The sequence below is a fragment of the Corapipo altera genome, unplaced genomic scaffold (genome assembly GCF_003945725.1).
Source record: "Corapipo altera isolate COAL_440 unplaced genomic scaffold, ASM394572v1 267, whole genome shotgun sequence".
NCBI classification, from domain to species: Eukaryota; Metazoa; Chordata; class Aves; order Passeriformes; family Pipridae; genus Corapipo; species Corapipo altera.
The window spans coordinates 1001681-1025352 of NW_020884970.1; the positions used below are offsets into that span (position 1 = coordinate 1001681).

General features: G+C 41.6%; 1 protein-coding gene across 5 annotated transcripts in view; it reads left to right on the forward strand.

Moving 5' to 3' along the window:
• TSNARE1 (t-SNARE domain containing 1) overlaps positions 1 to 23672 on the forward strand; it is a 473885-nt gene that overhangs the window by 271949 nt on the left and 178264 nt on the right. For all 5 annotated transcript variants that reach the window (XM_027665127.1, XM_027665131.1, XM_027665128.1 and 2 more), the window contains one exon: positions 12646 to 12718. In XM_027665127.1, coding sequence (XP_027520928.1) covers positions 12646 to 12718 — 73 coding nt within the window. The remainder of the gene's footprint in view (positions 1 to 12645; positions 12719 to 23672) is intronic.

Here is a 23672-nt window from a genome sequence, read left to right on the forward strand (position 1 = left end):
TCTGAACTTCACTGCAACTTCATATTTATTAATTGTCCTTTCTATTCCATCACCTGAACCATTACTGAAAAACATTGGTTAATCCTGGATCCAGGAAAAAGAACTTGGGGAATCATAAAATCATGGAATGGTTTGTATTGGAAAGAATCTTCAAGGACCATCTCATTCCAACCCTTCTGCCATGGGCAGGGACACCTTCCACTATCCCAGGTTGCTCCAAACCCCATCCAGTCTGGCCTTGGACACTTCCAGGGATGGGGCAGCCACAGCTTCTCTTGGCAACCTGTGCCAGTCCCTCATTCTGACAAATGCATAATTCGTACTGCTCATTCTCCTGCTGTGTTTTGTACAACAGCAAATCATGCATTTGATTATTTTTCCCATCATATTCCCCATGAATTTTCAAAGTTTACAGAGTTGTCTCTCCTATTTCTCTAAAACTCTAAAGTTAGTGTTTATGAATCCCAGACAGTTTGAAAATATCTAAACCTTAATCTAAACTCCTCAAGACCATTCTTGGTTCTCCATTGGCTCTGAAGGAGCAAATTACTGAGCAGAAAAAGTAGGTGTAGCAGACATCAACATATAATTCACCAACTCTGCACTATAAATAACACCTCTTTCCTTTAGAGATTAAAATGACCCAGACTTTGTTCTGTCAGAGCATCTTCCCCCTCTGCCAATGACACATAAGCAAACGGGATGAAGTAAAATGAATCATTAATTGTTTTAATGATATCTTTTGATCAGAGAGTGGGCTGCTTGTTCTTCCCAACTGGTGAAGGAGCCAACTAGGGAAGCTGTGCCGCTGGACCTGCTGGGTAGTTTTAACCAGAAATTGGAAATTTTCAACTGGATAGTAAGTACAGACAGTTGGACAATAAAGTGAACTGTCATCTGGCCTTTAGTGTCTGCCTTAGACGTTGGCACCTTTTATGTAATAGGAAGGTGTGTGAAAAATGAGGGCATTTTGGCCTGCTTTTTCTATTAGAAATTTGGAGGTGATCCAGAAGGGAATAAATGAGGAAGAAGTATTAAGTATAATTTATGAAGAGAGATTACAGGAATTTACCAATTGCAGGCTCAGAAAGTGCAGCAGTGATTAGTTGAGCCATGATGACTGTGTAGAAATACTTGATGTGTAATAGCATTGAAAAAAAAAAGGGAGAATAATTTAAAATATTAAGGGTGAAGGTAGTAACAAATTACCAAGTAGAAACTAAGGACAGATAGAAATAAATTAAACATTAAGACAAAAAAATCCTTGAAGAATGAGATTAATCATTTTGGACATAATGAATATTTTTAAAATAGAAGGTCTCTCATGTACAGAATGGGGAATAAAACCATGTGAGGGTGTTTTGGAGAGTCAACTTGCAGGAAGGAGGTGCTAACAATCAACCTTTCTTTTCTAAGCCTTTTAGCTGCAGTTGTAAATAATTGGCCCTTTACTCAGCATTTGTGCCTTTCAGGTAACCTGCATTATTTACTGAAAATATGTAAGAAAGTGTCAACAGAATATTCTACATCCCACAGAGCCAAAATCTGGAAGACTCTTCAAAGACCATGGCATTTAGTTTTGAAATCAGCAGGGAAATACGGGTCAGACTCATATGGAGCAAGTATCTTCTCCTGGCCCAGTTTGTACCCTTGAGGAGACCATGAACCTTGGGTAGACCTTGGATGTGTAGTTCCTCATGGAGCTGGTGATATCTGGAGTCCGTGATGTCCTGGACAGCCACATCTCATGTTTTGGCTGTGCCACTTCAGTCACTGAGGAAAGAGGAGAAGATCTCTGCTCTTGTGAGATCCCACCTGGAGCATCCAGCTCTGGGACCCCCAACACAGAAGAGACCTTGACCTCTTGAAATGAGTCCAGAGGAGGCCACTAAGCTGATCAGAGGGCTGGAGCACCTCTGCTATGGAGACAGGCTGGGAGAGTTGGGACTATTCAGCCTAGAGAAGAAAAGGCTTCAGGGAGAATTTATAGCACCTTCCAGTACCTAAAAGAGAGCTGGAGAGGGACTTTTCACAAGGGCATGGAGTGACAGGACAAGGGGGAATGGCCTTAAGCTGAAGGAGGGTAGGTTTAGTTTGGATATTAGGAGGCAATCCTTACCATAAGGATGATGAGGCACTGAAACAGGTTGTCCAGAGAAGTTGTGGGTGCTCCATCCCTGGAGGTGTTCAAGAGCAGACTGGACTGGGCTCTGATTAATCTGGTCTAGTGGAGGGTATTCCTGCCCATGGCAAGAGGTTGGAACTAGATGGTCTTTTAAGGTCCCTTCCAACCCAAACCATTCTGTGATTTTATGATTCCAACCTTCAGTGACCTCTTTAAGAGATTGCAACTTCTTCTCTGCACCAAGTCCATGGACTCCATTTGTAGTAAGGACTGATTTCTCTCCAAACTCTGGACAGTAGTTTCAGCTATTTCCAAACAGAGAATTGGCAGCACAGCAGAGAATCGTGAAAAGATGCTGCATATTCCCCTTGTCCCTTTGTCTTTCTCCTTTCAGTTGGAGTTAGATGTTCTTTTTTAATTTGTCAAGAATAAATAGTGCACCTAAATGAATCACTCAGCTGATAGCTGCAGATCAGACTCTGCAATCAGTATTTTATTTAAGTAAAATAATTGAGTGGCAATGGATAATACATGACAGCTTAAGATTGCTCTAATTGCTTGGTTTCCCAGAACACTCCTAAAAAAGAAAATTAATTCCTCCATTGTATTTTTTTTCTGGCTGCATGACCCTCATGGAAATAAATCCAGAGTGAAGAATTAGTAGTGCTGCAAACAAAGTGTGGAAAGTGTTGAAGTTTTTGTCATAATCTTTACCCAGCTTCTATTTTGGAAGATAACACACCACCTGCAATAAACTGCCTTTCCTGGGGCTGGTATCAGTCAGGGTGATAGATTACAACTACTTCCCTCACTTCTCCTATTAGTTCATACGTTGCAGCCTGGGGCAGGAAGCAGGAGATGTTAAAGGAAAAGTCAGGGTGTAAGATACTGAGTTTGGAGTTTGCTTATGGATTTTCATATCTTTGCTGACTTAACACTCAGGAGATCTTTTTCTCCTGAGCATCTACAAAAAGAGTGTAGCTGTAAATATTAAATGCATTTTATTTTCTTATTTCAAAAAGACTAAGTGTCCCCAACAAACATTCCTTTTGCATATAAAAAATAATAACTTTTTTTTCATAGTTTGCTGTAAGAACTTGTATAGCTTACTTTTTGCTGCTGTAGAGACCAATGGCTCATTGGAGCTGTTGGAGAGGAAGATAATTGTGCAGTACAGACTAATAGTTCCTGTTGGACAGGTACCTACCACGTGAAATACTCCATGACAATTGCACCTCATCAGTGGGTTTATTGCCCAGCTCTTACAGAAAGAATTGAGGGACCTGTTGCTCATAAAAGTTTTGTCTTGGACAAGGCTCTGGATTATTGTGGGTGGACAATTCTCTGTTTCCTGTGGCTTTTATTTTTAGCTTTTGTGTTTTATTTAATTCTTGCTTTCAGGGTGTCAGGTCAGCAAGTTTCACAAACACTAAGCTACAACCTATATCATAGATACAAATGGATATTCTCTGATGGGAGAATCTTCATCTTCACTGAGTATTTTTATTTCTGGTCTATAAATGCCACAATGTAAGGCATTTCATTATCTCTATATTTATTCACTTTGGGGTTTTCATGCAATTGTTTTTGTACCATTTGATTTCCCTATAAACATAGGTGAGTTAACTCAGAATGGACTCCTTAATTCAACTTCAGAAAGCTGGGATAGGTGAGTTGGCAAAAACGTCCCACAAAAATCTTTCCAACATAACAGAAAACAGAAGCAATATTTCTGGTCTGTGAGTCTCTTTCATATCCAGCCCAAGGGTTTGTTGGAAACACAAGGATATTAATCTTCCTTTAGTGATGAAGTAAAAACTTGGTTGTAGGAGAGCAAAAGGTTGGATTTGTAGTGTGAGTTCAGATACTTTCTTTTGCAACCTTGAAAAAATAAAACATAGAGTCACAGAATGGTTTGGGTTAGAAGAGACCTTAAAGATCACCTGGTTCCAAAATCCCTACCATGGATCAGGTTGCTCAGGGTTATTTCTTACAAATATGCATTAGAACATCCCATAGACTGTGTTAGCAAAGTACAGGAACATCAGACATTGAGTGAAGAGAAATAAAATTGGAGCATATCCCATTTTGGAGAGCAAAGCTGATGTTCACTGGTTTGAGTAATGAAATCACTTACCTCTTCATTTACTTAGATTAAATGTTAGGAATAATCCACTTAGTTGTGGATGATCCACTTAGTTTGCGGATCTCCATCTTTCACTCTTCTTTGTGGACTTTACAAGTGTGTGGTGGAAGAGGAGAGAGGTGGGGATGTAGGAAGGGCAGTGCACTGCAAAATACATGAATGAACGTGTTCTCCTCCCTCGTGGATTATTTCTGAAACATATCTGTCTGCTCTGCCCCTTGGCTTTGTAGCACAGTTCCTTTGTTCCTGATATCCCTCTGACTCTTTTCTTCACTCATGTGAAACCCCACCTGCAGTGCTGATTCCAGCTCTGGGGTCCTCAGCACGGGAAGAACATAAAGAAATTCAGAGGAGGATCACAAAATGATTAGAAGGATGGAGCACCTCTCCTGTGAGGAAAGACTGAGAGAATTGGGATTGTTCAACCTGGAGAAGAGAAGGCTCTGGAGTGACCTTATTGCAAATTTTCAGTACCTGATGGAGGTTGGAAGAAAGATGGAGAGGGATTTTTTACATGGACGTGAAGTGATAAGACACAGTGAAGTGGCTTCAAATTGAAAGAGTGTAGGTTTAGATGGGATATTTTGAAGAAATTCTTCCCTGTGAGGGTGGTGAGGCCCTGGCACAGGTTACCCAGAGAAGCTGTGGCTGTCCCATCCCTGGAAGTATCCAAGGCCAGGTTGGACAGGGCTTGGAGCAACCTGGACTAGTGAAAGGTGTCCCTGCCCATGGCAAGTTGGTTGGAAAAACATGATCTTGAGGGTTTTTCCCAAACCATTCTTATGACTGTATGATACAAGTGTTTCCTCTCAGATTTCTCAGAGCCATTCCTGCTCTTGCTCTTCCTGTTATCGAACTCTCACAGCATTAACTTGAAGGCAAAATGCAATCAGTGCATCTTTTTTTTCTTGTTAAAGCTAATCAAGGCAAAGAAATTTTTATTTTATTTAATTTTTTGTTTCCTTGCCTGTTATCAGAACATATCAGTGTTCGTGCTTATCTTACACCAGACTGTTTAACCAGGAGAAAGAAGCCTGAGATTTAAGGTCTGTTTTCTCCTACTGTAGACAGAAATAGGCTGTGTTTATATCTCTGCAATCTGCTAAGCCTCCAATACTCATTTAACACCTGGTGTATGTTGGGGGCAAGTGAGATCTTAAAATTATCATTAATATATCTGTAGATACAGTTGCCATTTATACAGGTGAGTGTGTTTATGATACACTGGAATACATGGATATATGTGCCTGTATAAATACTCACATGTACATACATATATGAATTCACATACCTTTTTACAAACTGCTAAATTTAAATGAAATTTCAGGTGTTAAGTAATTTGAAGATCAAAATCAAAGTTAGTAACAGAAGTGTTTTCTGTGATCTTTGATACTTTATCACATTTCCCAAATGTAAAGTGAGGATACCTACTTAAAAACAGAACTACTGATGACCTTCTTCATTAACACATCTCCTATTTCCAGATCCAAACAGTTTTAAAAAAGGGCAAGCTACCTCTTCCTATCATTTACATTATTATATTTCCCTTAGACCACAACTCAGTTCTGACCTTCAGCACAGGCTTGGGGGTGATAATGCTCACGTGAAAGAAAATATCTGCCTTGAACAGTCTTCAATCTGTATAAAATCAAACTGAGGGATGTGAAGCACATGGGAGACAGGGGTAGCAATGCCAGTGTGATCCAGGTGTATGGCTGTGAAGGTTCAGGGAATGAGTGTAGATCAAAAGGGGACTAAAAGACACTAACACAGCTCACAGTAACCTGCCCCCCATGTGTCACACACGTTTTAGGAAGTATTGGAGATAATGATGCCTGTCACTGAAATTTGCTGTCCAGACATGATTTCAAATGAGATTTGATGATTAAGAGGGGAAGAGCTTTCCAAGGGAACTGCCCATCATGCTCAGATTGCTGCTGGTGGGAAGACACACTGGGGGTGGCAGAGAAGGTGAGTTGGAAGGAGGTAGAGAAGGTGAATCTTGTGTCCGACTCTTTCAAGTGAGATTATTAAAACAAATAGTAACCACAGCAGGTGGGTGCCAGGAAGAGGTTGTGACCCCATGCAGAACCTGAGCTGGAGCAGGCTCCTGGCAGGGCCTGTGGCCCCATGGAAAGAGGAACCCACACTGGACCAGGTTTACTTCCAGGACTTCTGATCCCGTGGGGGACAAAGGCTGGAGCAGCCTAATCCTGAAGTAATGCACCTTATGGAGCAATTCATGAAGAACTGCAGCCCATGGGAAGAACTCAGGTTAGAGAAGTTTGAGGAGGACTGTCTGCTGTGAGAGGGACCCCACAATGGAGCTGGGGAAGAGTGTGAGGAGTCTTAGCCCTGAGGAGGAAGGAACAGCAGACACAACATGTGATGAACTGGCTGCAGCCTCCATTCCCTGTCCCCCCTGCACCATTTTGGGGAGGAAACTGGGAGTAAAGTCAAGTCCTGGAAGAAGGGACAAGTGGATGAAAGATGTTTTTAAGATTTTGGTTTATTTCTCATTACTCTGCTCTTATTTGCTTGGTAATAAATTAATCTAATTTCCCCAAGTGCAGTCTGTTCTGCCTGTGATGTTAATTGGTGAATGTGTCCTTATATCAACCCATAAACCTTTCATTATATTTTCTTTCCTTTCCATGTCATGCTGAGAGGGGGGTAACAGAGCAGCTTTGGTAGGCACCTGACATTCAGCCAAGGTCAACCCAGCACAGACAGAATGAATATTACTGACTGGCTGGTTGCAGGATCTCTCTTTGTTCATCCCACCCTCTGCAGTGGCTTCAACTCACTCTGATGACCTCGGGGCATCTCACCTTCCACGACCTCTCCATTTGGCTTTTGGGGGACAGGAACACCCTTCATGAGCTGGTGTCCCCAGGTAGATGCTGGACTGGCATTCCAAAGCTTGGCATAACTATTTTAATTATGTAGAGCAGTGCTGCACTCCCTGAGATGACACAGACCTCTAAGACAGCAAAACAGAGAGGAGGCTCACACAAGCAAGCAAGAGGGAGAGAGAAACTCCACACACTGGCTGTTGTTGAGTCCCAGAGGAGACCTAACTCAGTCTGTAATTGCTGTTCTGGATAACTTCTGCCCTCAGAACAATTTTCTGCTGGTCTGTTGTTGCTTAGGCTGAATCAGGTTGATTTATAGAATGTCATTTTTTTCTCCCCAGTCATAGACAAGAGAAAAATATTTGTTGAAAGGCTGTTGCAGCAAGATTTAGTTTCTGCCCATCTCGCATCAGAAGCTTGCTCAGGTTTTATATTATTTTTTTTTTCCCTTTCCCTTCTCTCAGCAAAGAACGAGGACAGAAAAACACTGTACTTTGATTATTATTTCCGTGTCCACACACAGTGGACCACAGGGTAGGAGACACCCCAAGGGTGTTGCAGGTGGGACAACACACAAGGAACATCTCAGCATCTCTTCGGTAAAACATGACAGACACTACAAAGGGTTGTTGGTTTACTTTTCTTGTTTCTTTTTTTTTTTTTCTCCCCCCAAAGATAACAAGCATCAGGGTTTTGTTTTGCTTTATTTTGTTTTGAAGTGCTCCCTTATGGAGAAATGCACACATGGATGTTATATTACATCTTTCAGAATCCCCTCCAGGTTGATTTTACAGCTCTCCTGGATGCTTGTTGCAGAGCAGAAGATGGGGCAGAACAAAAACTCATTGCAGAATTCAGCATCTCCTGAATATGGAGTCAGCAATTAATTTACATGCTGCTTTACAGTCCTTTAAAAAAAAAAACAAAAAGGATGGCTGGTTTGTGAGTAAACACAAAAGCACATGTGCTAAATGGGATAGACCACTGATACTTTGATCCCATTTTTATACAAACCTAAGGCAAACATTCCTGGAAATAAATGTGACTCTTCCCTTGAGGACCTGAGCTGACACTGATAAAGGAGTCTGGGATGTGGCTACATGTGAGAGAGGAATAATTGACAACACAGACTTATTCTGTGTCCTTTTTGAGGAGAACAAGTTCCCCCCTCTGGTTTGTTTAATACTATTCCCATGGCTGGAATACAGAAGTGTCCTTAGGACATCATTAAAGTCAAGGTTATGTTAAAAGTTTTCAGTGTACATAAATCTTCACCCCACAAAGCAAGAGAGTAGAAGAGAGAGGAGGTTTACTTATTTGCTGTCTTGGCAAATGATCCAGTAATGCTCATTTCATGGGGAAATGGGCTACTGGGATTTATTATAAGGTTGTTCCCTCATTGGTGACAGTTTTATAACCCAACTTGCTCACAGATTATTTTCAAAAATATAGAAATTATGGTCTTGTTAAAGTAAAAAATGGGAAATTGAAATTCTAGTTTGTCTGCAAAATCATATTTCCAACCCTTTTTCTGCCTGAGTTGGAAATTCAGAACTTTTTCCAAAATATCGGTATTTTGCAGTGACATTATTCACTTACTGAGTCAGGTTAAATGACTTAAATACTCCTGCCATTTTAACAATATTTTCTACTAAGTTTCCAAACTACCTTTGCCTAGTGAGAGTTGATCCCCTGGATCTTTAGGGCCCCAAACTCTTTCATTTCTCTGGTTTTCTCACCTGGCACTTCTCTGCTTTTTTTGGTCATCTTCAACTGCTGCCATTTCATTTTACTGTTGACTAGTTTAATTCTTTTTGTCCCAGCATGGATGACATTTAATCCTGTCTAATCCGAACAATGGATTTCTCCTTTTGAAAAAAAAAATAAAATAAACAACCAAAAATCATTAAAAAAAAAAAGGAGAAGAAAAGAGGATTTAGATGAAAGAGTTTAAATCTGTCTCCCTCTTGCTGCAGAATTTAGTGAATGACTTGATGCCAGGTTGGTGTTAATTAAAACCCAAGAAGCCCCAGCCTGGTGAGCTGGCAGCATTTTTGGGATGGTCCTGGCTGTTGTACTCCTGCTTTCTGTGGAGTCAAAGAGATTTATGAGGAACTGTATTTCCCTGTGGATTCTGCAGAGTGTGTGCAAACATGGGAAACCAGAGGGAATCTGATTTTGTTAAACAAACTCTCATGCCTGGCAAGTTCAGAGCTACTTGGGGATGGAGCCAACCTGGCACGAAGGAGCAGGAGTGTAGCTCCAAGGAATATTCTGTTCTGGAAGGTCTTTATGTCTGGGTATTTTTCTTTCTTCTATTTCTCCTTTTGTTTTGCTTACACATATCAGGGACTCTGAAACTTCACCTTGCCAGGTTAAATTATTCAGCAGATTCTTTGCTTCAGGTCAGGTTGCTTTGTGCTCTGTGCCTTATAACTCACTCCTGTTTGGTTTTTCCTTAAGTACAGGAGTCACAGTTTTTCCTTCCTAAGCACTCAGTGCTGGCTCTAACTAATGTATATTTGCTAAGCAATAATTTTAAATGTTGTTACAATGTTATGAGAAGGATCTGTCCTGAGCAGCAGCAGATGGCTGGTTCATTCCAAGCACCTGAATATAAATGGCAAAGCTGAATCAGCACTGAAATTCCTTTCTCATTCTTCCCTTCTTCCCGTAATATCTGGGCATTAGAACACAAGCAACCCAACTCCTCGTGGTTAGATTAGTTGAGAAGAACCTTATAAAAAATCAATGTATCATCTTATCTGTCTTAGACTGAATTGCCTTCTTGTTTTATTCCAGTGGAGATACTTGAGGTGGGTGGGGGGTGTATATAATTCAATATATTGCAATAAAATCTATATAACCAAATTTATATGCTAAAACACGTTCAGAAGTTTTAAGCCACATTCACTTAAAGTGCTCGAAAAAAAAAGCAGAACAAAATAAAACAGGCTGAAGTGTAGAGAGAATTGTGTTTATATTGCAAGGAACAGAACCCAAAATCTGATGTCAGTGGCAATTTAACCAAGAGAGACAAATGAGGCTTTTTTAGTACTGTTTATTGTTTGTTTAATTTTTCTTTAATCATCTTTTGCTAAGTGGTTAAATGAGAGTAGAACAACACATTAAAGTTAATTCTCAGTTCTTCACATTTTGCTAAACTTTAGTTTTCTCTTTTGAAAGATTTTTGCAAAAAGCTCAGAGAACTTCCCCACCCCAAAGAAATCACAACTAATTTCTTCTCGTTTCCTGGCAGTGATTTACTACCACAGTGCTCAAGTGCAATCTCAAGTTACTTAAACTTCATTGTTTCAAAATATTCTGCAGTATTTACAAGTTAGAAATAACACCATCCGTAATTAGAACTTCATTGTTCTTGACAAGTGAAGGAATGAAGTGCATTTTGTGGTGCATTACTCAGTCTTTGATTGTTGTTGGTTTTGGTTTGGTTTGTTTTTTTTTTTTTTTGCTTTCTTATGATTTCCCAGCTTTTTAAACCTCTTGGGTTTTTTCTTCTATATCTTCAGTTATTCAACAGTTTGGTATATTTTAGAATTCACAGTGTATGCAAATTGATGCAATTCTGTGATTAAATGTTATACCGATTATGTTCTCACAGCAAACTTCAGTAGAAGGATTTGGGTTCATTTCACACCATTTTCTAGATTTGCCAGTAGGGAAAATGAGTTCTTTGAAAGTGGGGTGGAAGCAACCAGACCCTTTGGCATGATCATGGACTCACAGGATGGGTGAGGTTGGAAGGGACCACAGTGGGTCATCTGGTCCAACCTCCTTGCTCAAGAAAGGAGCACATGGCACAGGATTGTGTCCAGCTGGTTCTGGAATATCTCCAGTGAAGGACACTCCACACATTCTCTGGGCAGTAAAGAAATTCTTCCTCATGTTCAGGTGGAACTTCCTGGGCATCAGTTCCTGCCTGTTCCTCCTGTGCCATCACTGGGCCCCCCCGATCAGAGCCTGGTCCATGCTCTGCCCCCTCCCTGCACACACGGACAGACAGGGATGAGATCCCGTCTCAGTGTCTCCTCTTGAGGCTGAACAGCCCCAGCTCCCTCAGCCTTTCCTCATAAGAGAGATGCTCCATCCCTTCATCATCTTTGTCCCCCTCTGGTGGACCTGTTCCAGGAGCTCCATGTCTCTCTTGTCCTGAGGAGCCCAGAGCTGGACACAGCTCTCCAGATGTTCTTCACCAGAGCTGAGTGGAGGGGCAGAATCACCTCCCTGACCTGCTGGTGATGCTCTTCCAAATGCATCCCAGGATACCACTGGCCTTCTTGTCCCCCAGGACACACTGCTGGTCATGGACAGCTTGTTGTCCACCAGAACCCCCAGGTCCTTCTCCACGGAGCTGCTCTCCAGCATCTCCAGCCAGGTGGACTTGAGTTGCAACAGGACCCAAACAGATAAATGAATTACTGTGCAATCGGTGTCAGGAGAAGCAGATTCTTAGGAAATGTCTTCAATGCTTCAGAAAGCATCCAGGGCTGGATTGCCCACTACAAGGGTGACATGGACACACTGTTTGCCAGACAGTGGAGTCTCCGTCCTTGGAAACAGCCAAAACCAAGTGAACATGGCCCTGAGTAACCTGCTTTAATTGTCTACTCTGAGAAGGAGTGTTGGACTAAATGATTTCCAGAGGTTCCTCTCAATTTTAATGTTTCTGTGATTCTCTAATTTGTACAGCTTAAAAAAAAAATACGTCCTCTTTGTGTGTCTGTTTTTCTCCTCTGGTAATGTTGCCATACTGGTAGTGCATTTAGCAGTGTCTTTATTATTATGTCTATTATTGCTAAATTAATTCTTTTTATAAGAGACAGTGTCGTATGAAGTCAACATATGCTCACATTTTCTCTTTTATATGATAAGTGTTCAGAAATGAAGGAAACAAACTCATGGGCAATTTGCTGTGTTTTCACTGAGAAAATGTCAGTGCTGAACCCAGTTACTCCTTTTTTTTTTTTTTTTTTTGCTACTTGAAAACATATAAATGAATCTGTTCATCAAACAGCTTTTTCCTTGTTGCCTCACCAATGAGAAGATTTCAAACTCAGTGAGTTTTCGATGGTATCTCCATCAGTTTATGAATAGCATCTTATCAGATGGATGCTGTGCTGAAACGTGGCCTTTTCCAGTGTAAGAATCAGCACTCTGGGATGAATGGCTCTTTTTTAAAAAGGGAAGTGTTTGCTGCTGTTGTTTTTATTGTTGTTTTTCCTTAGTTCTCCACAATTCTGAAAAGCAGCCATAAAATCTGATCATTCTACTTGTTTCCTTCACAACGCTGGAGTCAGCTGGTTGACTTGGATCCAACAACCATGGCTCTAAGGGACTCTTTTATTTACTGTGGGAGCATTATAACTTTCTCTTTTACTTCCACGCGGATAAAGATTTCTGGGTTTGTGTTTTTCTTTGCAGAGCTGGACTGTGGAATGTGCCTGTTATGCTTGGATATTCCCCATTCCTTGTTAATATTTGACTTTCTGTCTTTTCAGAGTGACATGTTGGATGTGAACCAGATCATTAAAGACCTGGCCTCCATGGTGCATGAGCAAGGAGATGCAATAGGTAGGTGTCACATTTAAATTATGGGCTTTGTTACCCTCTTCCGCCACTCCAGTGTGATATTGTCCCTCATGAACAGCTCTTTGTTGATGCTGTGTTTATTTTCCCTGGGGTTTGGGACATTTTGTACACCCAAAGATGTTTTGATCTGACAGACTGCCCTGTGCAATAGAGTTCTTGTTTTAAGGATAATTTGCTGGTATATTTAGCATAAAATACAATGCACAGGGAGATGAATCCGTTCCTTTTTTTGACTGTAAAAAGGAAGCTGAAGAATATATGACATTAACTGGAAAGGGATCCAATTCTTCCTTTCTACCTGGAACTGTAATGAAAAAACAATAGTAGTAGCAATTATTGTTATGATTATTGATGATGGTAGAGAAAATTATGCAGCTTGATTTTCCCAAATAGAATTTTCATTCCATGTTGCAGGGTGTGTCTAATTAAATCTACAGAAACCTGGCACCATGATGTGCTCATATGCATAGTCTGAAGCGGCTGCCCATTAGTTACCCTCCTCAAGGAGAAAACTGGGAAAAGAGAAGAGAGGAACCCCTGGTATTATCTTTAAGGGCAGACCATCACTGACAGCCACCAATTTTTGTGAATAGAGAGATAAGACACAGTGGATCAGCTCCCTCTGACCTTTGTCACTGCTCTCTTCTGATTAAGTTAACAAAAATCAGACTTTTTCTCTATTTCTTATTTCGTGTATGTGCTTCTGAAGCAACTGCCTCCTTCCAAATTTGAGAGCTAAAAGTCCTAAAGGCTGGTTGAGGGACCTAAACTCCAGAGCAACAAGATTTGTGGGGATATTTCTAACCTGCAGCGTTCAGCTGGAGTTCTCACTGATGCTCCTGGGAGCAGGATCAAGTCCTTAGACAGCCATATGTAGATCATAAAAGAAACTCTTCTCTGCTGTTTATTAATCACTCTGGGTTTCTTTGCCAAGCCCATACCTTTACAAGTCTCCATTAGCATAAGAAACTTCCTTTCACTCTGAAATGGGGTAGTTATACCCCTCTGATCAACTCAGTTCACAGGGGCAGGGAAAAAAAATCAAAATTATAATTAAACCCCATTTTTTAATATTTTTTTTTTATTTTAATGCTACTTTGAAAGCTTATTTTTGTACACAGATAACTTTGGAGCCTGATTCATCTCTAAAAGCACATCAGATGCTAATGCCCTGAGGGACATGACAACATACATCAGCTAGCTTCGAGATCCTCATAACTCCTTTTCTTGAGGCAATATTTATTATTTTAAGATGTTACCCATACATAGAAGCCACCCCAGTACTAACTTTCCTGTGAGAAACCGTTAGACTAAGTAGGACATTTTGTCTTTGAGACAGCATAAGGTTTTTGTTGCTCTTCTCTTGTTGTTCTTCTTCTTACACTGCAGCAGATTTTTAATAGTTTCTTTAGGACTATCTTTTAATCCTGACAGCCAGTCAGGGCATCTTCCCAACCAATTGCTGAAGGGTCCCACTGTTTATCTTTTGACATTCACGTTACACAAAAGTGAGATTAAGAATCAGGAGGCAAAGGGAGTTGAAACCCCCACAGCGAAAATTCAGTGATGACAAGAGACAATTCTTTTGTCACTTGGTTCATTTTTTTAATGCATCCATCTTACATGCATGAAATAAAAGCTCTTTGTGTGCTTGTTTAGAAAACACAGGGAAGATACAGAACCAGGGAACATGGGACATGCATCTCAGCAAAATGCTCCCAGGGCTGTGGAGCAAACCCTGCCTGGGTTCACCTGAGCAGGAGAGAGTTGTGGGAAGAGCTTGTCTGGTCTGTGTATGGCACAGGCAGAGCAATCCATGCTTCTTACAGAAACCTAAAGGAGTTTTTCCAGCATATGGACCATTTCCTTAATGAACACATTGATGAAACTCCCTTGGGGAGAGAGCAATTTCTACCATGCAAGGAAGAAATAGAATGCAGACTCGGGGAACCACATCTCTGTTATTTTATGTCTTCAGCAAATAAACTCTGTGCCTGTGTTCCTGGTCGTGGCATCTCTTTGCTACAAATAATTAGTTAAGCATTACCATATCAGTGAATCCAAGCCCTCAAAGCCAAAACAAGTTGTTGGATTGGGTTACCTATGAGAAAATAGAGTCCTTCCAACACAATCTGACAGGAGTTCTTGGCAAAAACATCCCTGTGCAGCTTCATCACATGGAGTGTTGATGAGGGGAAAGGGTGCAAGGAGGAGGACAGTAATGGGTGAAATCAATAATTGACTGTAAATTGGTGTTGGTTACATGGATTTTGGTTCCATGGGACCCTGTTTGGGGATTAGCAACTGCTTGGGAGAGATGGGATCCACCTCATAAGGAGGACATTAAACTAGTAATGATGGGAGAGGGAGGGGTGACCAACAGAGAGGATTGCTGGAAAAAGGACATGGGATGGTGTGGCAGGAAGGGCTCACAAAGTCATTAAAATGAGGTTGTGGGCAGGGTTACCTCTAGCACTTCATGGGAGCAGGGAAGTGCCTGCAAGGCACCTCTGTCATAGACAAATATCCCAAATCCTCTCCAGGAACTGAACATGCTGGGGCTCACCTCTAAAGTGCCTGGATGCTAGTTCACACAGCATGGGGAATAAACTTGAGGAGTTAGAGATCTGTGGGAAGTTACAGGGCTGCAATTTTGTTGGGATCATGGAGGTGGAGCGGGTTGGCTCCCAGGATGAAGTGTTGAATTGGAGGGATACGGGCTCTTCAGGAAGGACTGGATAGGAAGATGAGGAGGAAGAGTTGCCCTTTATGTGAGAGAGCAGCTGGAGTGCATGGGATGCTACCTGGGAACAGATGAGGAACTGATGGAGAGTTTATGGTCAGGATTAAAAAGAGGACAGGTAAAGTGGAAGAGGCCCTCTGCAGACACATAGGAACAGCCTCACATTTACAGAGTCTGGTCCTTGTGGGGGATTTCAGCCACCCCAGTATCTGGTGGAAGGACATCAGGGCATAAATGTTGCACGAGGTTCTGGAGTGCACTGATGACAACTTTGGGAACCTGATGTACAAATGTCAAGATCTCCAGATGGCCAGAAGAGGACACGTCCACTAAACTTTACTGTCATGGCAGCACAAGGGTCCTTCAGCCAAAGGATCCAAGGATTAAGGACTTGGAACTGTGAGAAGTAAATTATGTTGGAGGGAATTGTTACAGCAGCAATCACTGCTTTCCATACTCATAGATGGCCACTCAACTGAACTGTAAGTTCATCAAAAGTCTGAAACATTCCCAGTATTTTAATACTGAACATGACTATTTTACATGTGCAAGCTTTCACTTTCATTGCCCATGCTGGGATATGTAGACAAAGTTCTGTGGAATCAGTTTTGTAACTTATTTTAGGGAGAAGAGAATCCTTAAATCCCCTGTTCCTCTGAAGAAAGTCTCAGCAACACAGCTGCCAATACTTATATTGGTACCTGATGAAGTGCTTATTTGTCCTTTTATTGTAGGTTCCTGTTTGTCTTGTAACAGAGAATAAAGAGGACCTGAATAACACAGTTATTGATTTATTTGTGCCTATAGCAAAAGGGAATGCTGTTCTGTGTTTTAGAAGGGCTATTTTTCCATCCTACCTGTGTATTAACCGTAATAGTTATGGCAGAATAACCAGCTAGACCTACATCCCTTATCTAAACTACTCTGATTCAACCTTCACCACTTATGTCACTGTTTACAGCTTCATCACATTTCTCAAACCCCAAGGAAAGACCCATATTGTGCTGAAAACATTTCAAACTTCTGAAAGAGTCACGTTTCTTCCTCTTTTGAACAGTTTTGGAACCAAACTTTTGCTAGTGTATCTGTAACCTCCTCAACTCCTTACAATGGAAAGAGATCCCAAGATCACATACCAGACAGTTATTTTAAAAGTACAATAGCACAGACACAGGAAATATTTTATGAGTCCTCTCCCTCTTTGTTCAGACGAAATGTAGACAATTCTATGTTTACACAACAAAACCCACTGGCTGAAAGAATCATAGAATCACAGATTGAGTTGGAAAGGACCTTAAAGACCATCCAGTTCCAACCCCCCTGACATGGATACCTTCCACTAGACCAGATTGCTTCAAGCTCTGTTCAACCTGACCTTGAACACTTCCAGGGATAGGGCATCCACAACTTCTATGGGAAACCTGTGCCAGGGCGTCACCACCCTCACAGTCAAGAATTTTTCCTTATATCTACTCTGAACCTACTCTCTTTTAGTTTGAAACCATTCCCCCTTATCCTGTCACTTCAGGCCCTTGTAAAAAGTCCTTCTCCATGTTTCTTGTAGCTCCCTTCAGGTACTTGAAGGTCACAATTAAGTCACCCCGAAGCCTTCTCCAGACTGAACAATCCCAATTCTCTCAGCCTATCCTCATAGTAGAGGTGCTCCATCCCTCTGATTAACTTGGTGGCCTCCTGAAAATATCTGAAAATAACAGGGTGGAGAAACTGCTTAACATGATCTAAAGTCGATGCTCCCTCACTTAAACATCTCCACGTGGCCTCTGTCAGGCAGGGGCCCACAGAACTGACAGGAGAAGTACAGACATGGCAGCTGGTGCTTTCCTTCAGTCTCAGAGGAACTTCTTGATGGGCTCGATGTATTCAGTCCTTGAGCAGTGCTCATATTCACTGATGCACCCCATTGTCACTTGTTGCCTAATTATGACAATAATAACAATAAATTTCCGTCAGAGTAAAAGATATTTGCATGAATGCAAATGAGTTGCTTATTTTGGAAGCTTTGGAATACAGGGAGGGTTTTTCAGTTTGGGTTTTTTTGTTTGGTTGGTTGGTTTTTCCCCCCTTGAAATCAGGTACACTTTGCTGCCTGTTTTATCTTTGTTGCCATTCTGACCTGAAGGCTGGTTTAACACATAAACACTGTCAGGAGGGCCCATCAGCACGTCCTCCTCCAGTCTGGCTGCCTGGATGGCACAACCAAGAGTGTTGTCATACACACAAACTGCAAACCAGGCTGGAAAATCACTCAGGTGGATCCTTAACTAAACCCTCCCGAGTTATGTGTCTCGGGACATCTGCAGAAAATTAACACTTCCTGAGAATAGTCCCCAAATACCTGAATGGAACAGCTTTAATATCGACGTTCAGTTGAATGGGGTCTGCAAAGTCTATCAGTTGGTGAAGTTTCCTAAGTGATCTCAGAGGAGGCTGTTATGGGAATGGCTACTTTTTGTTCTTATTGGTTCCTGATGAATTTGGAAATCTTGGCTGTCTTCCTTTCAGCCACTTGTGAAGACACGGAGTTCCATGTGGGTACAGAGTACAGCCCATACAGGAAGGGTGCACTGGGGAGTTTCTGAACCAGGGATGACCTATTCCACTTCCCAAGAAACTTCCAATTTCTTTGTTCATCTTTGGTATATTCTCTGTCATCACTTTGTTGTTCTGCCATCTAAGTCTAACAAAGCTTTATTGCAAACCACCTCAGCTGCTGCAACTGGACAGTATTACTACCCTTAACTGCCTTGTAGGCAACAATTTGAAGGTCATGCTCACTGCCTCACTGGCACAGATTTTCCAGAGAAGCTGTGGCTGCCCCATCCCTGGAAGTGTTCAAGACCAGGTTGGATAGGTCTCTGAGCACCTTCATTTATTGGAAGGTGTCCCTGCCAATGGCAAGGGGTTGGAACAAGATGATCTTTAAGGTCCCTTCCAACCCAAACCATTCTGTGGTTTTCTGATTCTGTGGTGTTTTTTACACCACTGACCTTGCTCTCCCCGTTTGTCTGGACTGCAGCAGTCGTGGCCTCCACAACTTTTCACATGTCCTTGGTTTTGGGCAGTTCTGAATGGCCTGTAAAGGGCTCAGTTTTGTTTAAGGCCCATTTGGTGACCACTGCTGTGACTGAGTTGCTGGAGTCAGGTTTGGACTGCTGTGATCTCTGACCGACTCATTTTACCCTAAATAACAGACAACACAAAAAAAAAAAAAATGAATGAACTTTTGTGTTTCTCTCCTGTTCCTACTCTCTGTGAGTTTTTGTGTCATCCCTTGTGTGAGGACTTTTACATTTGGCAGAGCATTTGGTACATCAGCACGTGCTGCTTTATCAGGCGAAGAATAATGGGTGACTGTACACTTGCAAATTCACTTTTGCCTAAAGATTTGTCTACTGTGTTTGTTTCTGTTTTTGACCCTCATAATGTGATTGGGCTGGGATAATTACAGTTAATGAGCCAGCTAATTTTGTACAAGAAACAAAGCTCTTCCTTTTGCGAGGTTTATTGCCACCAGTGGGATTCTTCTCTCATCAATTTATCCAAAGTAATTTTTGGGAAGTTCAAACTGTTATGCTCACAGTTCCTAATAATGCTGCAGTTGAGCAGTAAATGTCATAAATGCAGAAGCTGTCCAGGTGATTGTTTTTTTTCTGCTGGGAGGTGAATACTTTGCCACAACCAGACTGTTTGGGAAGCAGGACTTGAGCAGGTTTAGTAAATCAAATGAGCCATGGAAAGCAGAAGATGTCAAGCAAGTTGGAAATATCACTGACCTTTCTTTCTAGGTAAAAGAGATGATCTTTCCAAGACAGTAAGCAGAAATAATATATATTTATGTCTGTCAAATTTATTCCTGAGACAAACTCAGATTGAGACTTCATCAGTTGACTGAGCTGTGGGACTTGATAACTTATGCACTCAACAATGTGATGGGAAGTGAGTTTTGTGTTAATTTCAGACGGAACTGGATTTCTAAAAAATACTGCGTGCAAATTAAATTAAGGGATTTGTCTAAACTGTGCCAATTCATGAGCTGGATTTGAAAAAAAATATAATTTTGATCTTTACTTCCTTTTTTATTTGTAAGTTTAAAGAAACATATTTTATTGCACTTTGAAATAATGTTTTCTTTAATTGGGATGTCTTGCAGAATTAAAAAAAAATAAAAAAATCTGTTGAGTGTAAATCACAAGGGAAAATTGTCCAGAGAGGTTGTAGATTCTCCATCCCAAGGCCAGGTTGGATGGGACTGGGAGCAACCTGGGCTAGTGGAAGGTGTCCCTGCCCATGGCAGGGGGGTGGAAGGAGGTGATCTTTAAGGTCCTTTCCAACCCAAACCATTCCATGGTTCCATGATTCTATGAAAATAAAGGGTATGGTACAGACAAGTATCTGGAATTTCCAAATCAAAGCTATTTGAGCTCTTTTGCTCTGTACTTTCAGAGATTATTTCGGGGAAAAAATAAATCTGACATGCCCATAAATTTCTTCGCCAAAAAAATCTCTCATTGAAATACCTTTTTTGAAGCAGAAATAGAAGGAAATGGAAAAAATAAATGTGAATTATGTCTGTTGCCATGATACAATATCCTCACGTGCAAATTTTGTGGGTTTAAAACTAGAACCTGGGATTAGCAAAAACCATATGAGAACTATAAACACCTTGGGTAGGTATCTGCAAGTGTGCACTGGTCAGTGAGAGCAAGGTCCATACCCACAGCCCCAGAATAGTCTTCCCATACCCTCAGGATACTCTTCTCCTGTGGTAAATATCAGGAATTTGAGGGCACTTGTCCCTGTAAGAAAGAACAGTAAATAGCTTTTCATCTGCTAAACCCCTGAGACTTCTGCACTGTGCCGTTCAGCACAGAGCAGATGATGTGAGGTGCCTTATTCCCTGACAGGACGTGCTATTTTCCAACAGATCCACACAGGGCACTGTTTGAATTTTAAATCCCTGGGAGGCACATCCTGGCAGTCATGGCAAACCCCTGGCAGGGCAGTACCATTTTTCAGTGCATACATATGTAGCAGATACTTGACATTTCCAAGCTGTGTCTCAAGGACAGTATAAATCATTCAGAAGAGGAAAAAGTGTTGTAAATTTATGCTGGTGTTCGACCACTGCCTTGGAGTCACTTTTTATTCATACCGGCCAGGGGCTTTGGGCTTTTGGCTGAAGAAAACCAACAGGAAGAGTTGGTTATGACATTTTAGGGTGGTTTAAACAGCCTTTCCAAGCCTACTTGGGAAATGATGGTGAGAAGTTGTTCAGTGCCTCAGTCCTTCCCTCTGAGGGTCATGGTGTGTGGCTGGGTGGTAGAATTAGAGCTTTGCTGAAATCAAAAAAGAACTTGGGTTCTCTCTGCCTTCTGTTGGAAGCAATAACCACAGCTCCTGATGACTCACAGAGCTGAAAATTGTATTTCATTGCACCAGTCTAAGCCAGTGTGACCCATTTAGCCTGAGTTTAACATAGGAGCACGATTATTTTATAAATCCTCTCGTGTGCAGAATTTCTAACTTGATGTTTACATTGAAGTTTGCAAATGACTAACCCTAAGCCATTTTTAACTTCACTCTGGAAGAATTGTCATAGTTTTCCCTCCCCTTAACATCCAAAGTTCTGCCTGTGCTCAGCCTGAGGGTCTTTTGTTCGTGGAATGAAACTCACTTAAAACTTTCCAAGTGCACGGCAATTCGAATGGGCAAAATTCATTTTCACACTGACAGCAATTCCCCTCCAAACTTGTCTTTTAATTAGGAGAGAAACCTTTATGCATTACCAAAATACTCCTTTTTTCCCCCCTCTTCTTTTTATTGTGCTTCTCAGTGTGTTATATTGATTATTTTTAGCCAGAAGTTGTAGCGATAAAAGAGGCTTAAGCTTATTAAAGTGCTAAAAATAAAAGCATACTATGAAACCTGAAGGGGCCCATTTTGGTTTCTACCAAGTGGGAGCATTTTAAAATTCTCATTCACGAGCTCACTTGCCTGTCTTTCAAGTGGTTTTACTGAAGCTCTGCCTTGTGGAACCAATTCACCGTTGCCACTGTAAAGACTCAGGTGATGGGGGTGATTCCCTGATAAATCAGGGCAGAACCCCCACTCCAGCGAAGGTCACTCCAGTAATTTCATATATAAGACTCCAGCTGTTGGTCATTAGAAGGGTTGATCTCAGGAGACAGGTAAATAGCTCCTGGGGGTTGAAAGATACTTCTTTGAGTCATCCTTATTTCTGTCTCTGTGTGACATAAAATCATATCAAATTGCATCTAAAAGCTGGATGGCTCTGTTGCCTTCACTGCTCCTATTTCAAGAATGTGGTTTAGATGAAAATTTATAAATATTTTCCTAATTCCTTGCTGTATTTGCAACCACCATCTGTTTTGGTGCAGCCCTGTCCTTCAGTTTACTCAAATGGTGATCACAACCCCTTAAGGTTTCTGCTTTCAGACTGTACCATAATTTTGCCGTCACAGTCTGAGGACAGAAAACTGTCCTCAGACCCAAGGCTGGATTATCATATTTATTTGGGAACAAATTCACTGTCACTTCATACCAAAGCCAAAGAGAAAGGAAAAGGCAGATCCTTCTAACAGGTTTTTTCAGTCTACCAAGGATCCTCCCACCCTTGACTCTGCATCCCCAAGCAAAGTTCCTTGGAAGGAGCCTCAAAGTGGCCAAGGTGAAGCTGTGAAGCATCACCAGTTCAGCAAAAATTCACTGAAATAGCTACCAGTGCCACATTCATCATTGACTTATTAACATCATTGATTTACTGCTTATTTCTTTGTGATTTGGCCCAAATTCTCTTTCCCTCCCTTGCTTGCCTGTGTTAATCAGCAGATATATCTCATTAAATTGCTTTGCATATTTATATCTCATTTTTATGGCGTTTTAGAGCTGTTTTGGTGGGGGTTTTGTTTGTTTTAATTTTTCCCCTGTGCCTCAGGATTACAACTTGCTTCAAAAATAGAATTTAAATGGGAGGTTTGCTTATTCCAAGGCTGGTATTCCTCCACTGGGAGAACAAGTGAGCAGAGGCAGGGCCACCAGGGTCCAACTTCTCCCTGTAACATCCCATCAGCTCATAAACAACATGGAACACACGTCCATCCTACTTGGAAAAGCCTGTGTTGGGAAAACATCAGTGATATTTGCAAAACACAGTGCACAAGATCTGATTATCCCATTCCAGGCAGCACTAAGGGGGCGTTCACAGTGTTTAATTTTATCTAAGGAAGGCAAATCTCCTCAGGCCTCCCTGCAGGCAGCAGAAAGCGTTGGGTTCCTCTGGAGGGCCTTTTAAGGAAGCTAAATTAAGCTGCTTCTGTGATTTCTTCCTGCCCCAAGAGAAGCACAGACAGATTACTCTTGTTTTAGAAGGATATATATCACAAATTTCTCCTCTGTAGCTCCTCTATGCCTGAATGATTAATTTTCTGAGGCCAATCAGGTTTTAAGAGGCATTGAGCAGCAAAGGGTGTCTGCACTTAGATCCTGGAAAATATTATACACTTGAAAGTTCTGTACTTTGACTAGGCAGTCGTTAAGATGTTCAGCACATTTCCCATATCCCTTCCAAATTTCCCAAATCCATCCCTTCCAAACCCCATCAAAAATTATGTTAAAACATGTAGGTACTGTCCTACAAAAAGTTCTGTTTTGTAGCCCAAAGCCATGGTCAGACTTTGTGCTTTTGACATTAAGTGTTCCATCAGGATATATTCTTAATTTTGGATGGAGAGGGACGTTTTACAAGAGCATGCAGTGATGGGACAGGTTGAAATCTGTCTGCCATATTTCAAAAAGCACCTAGTTTTTCATGTGGTGGTAGATCTTGGGGCAATTCCGAGCACAAGGACAGGTTGGGCAGAGAATGGATCAAGACTAGCCCTGGGGAGAAAGACTTGGAGGTGTTTGTGGACAAAAAGCTCCACATGACCCAGCAGTGTGCACTCACAGCCCAGAAACCCAGTTGTGTCCTGGGCTGCATCAAAGGCAGAGTAGGCAGCAGGTCTAGGGAGGGGATTCTCCCCCTCTACTCTGCTCTTGTGAGACCCCACCTGCAGTGCTGCTACACAGGAAAGACATGGAGCTGTTGGAGTGAGGCCAGAGGAGGCCACCAAGATGATCCCAGGGCTGGAGCACCTCTCCTGTAAAGACAGG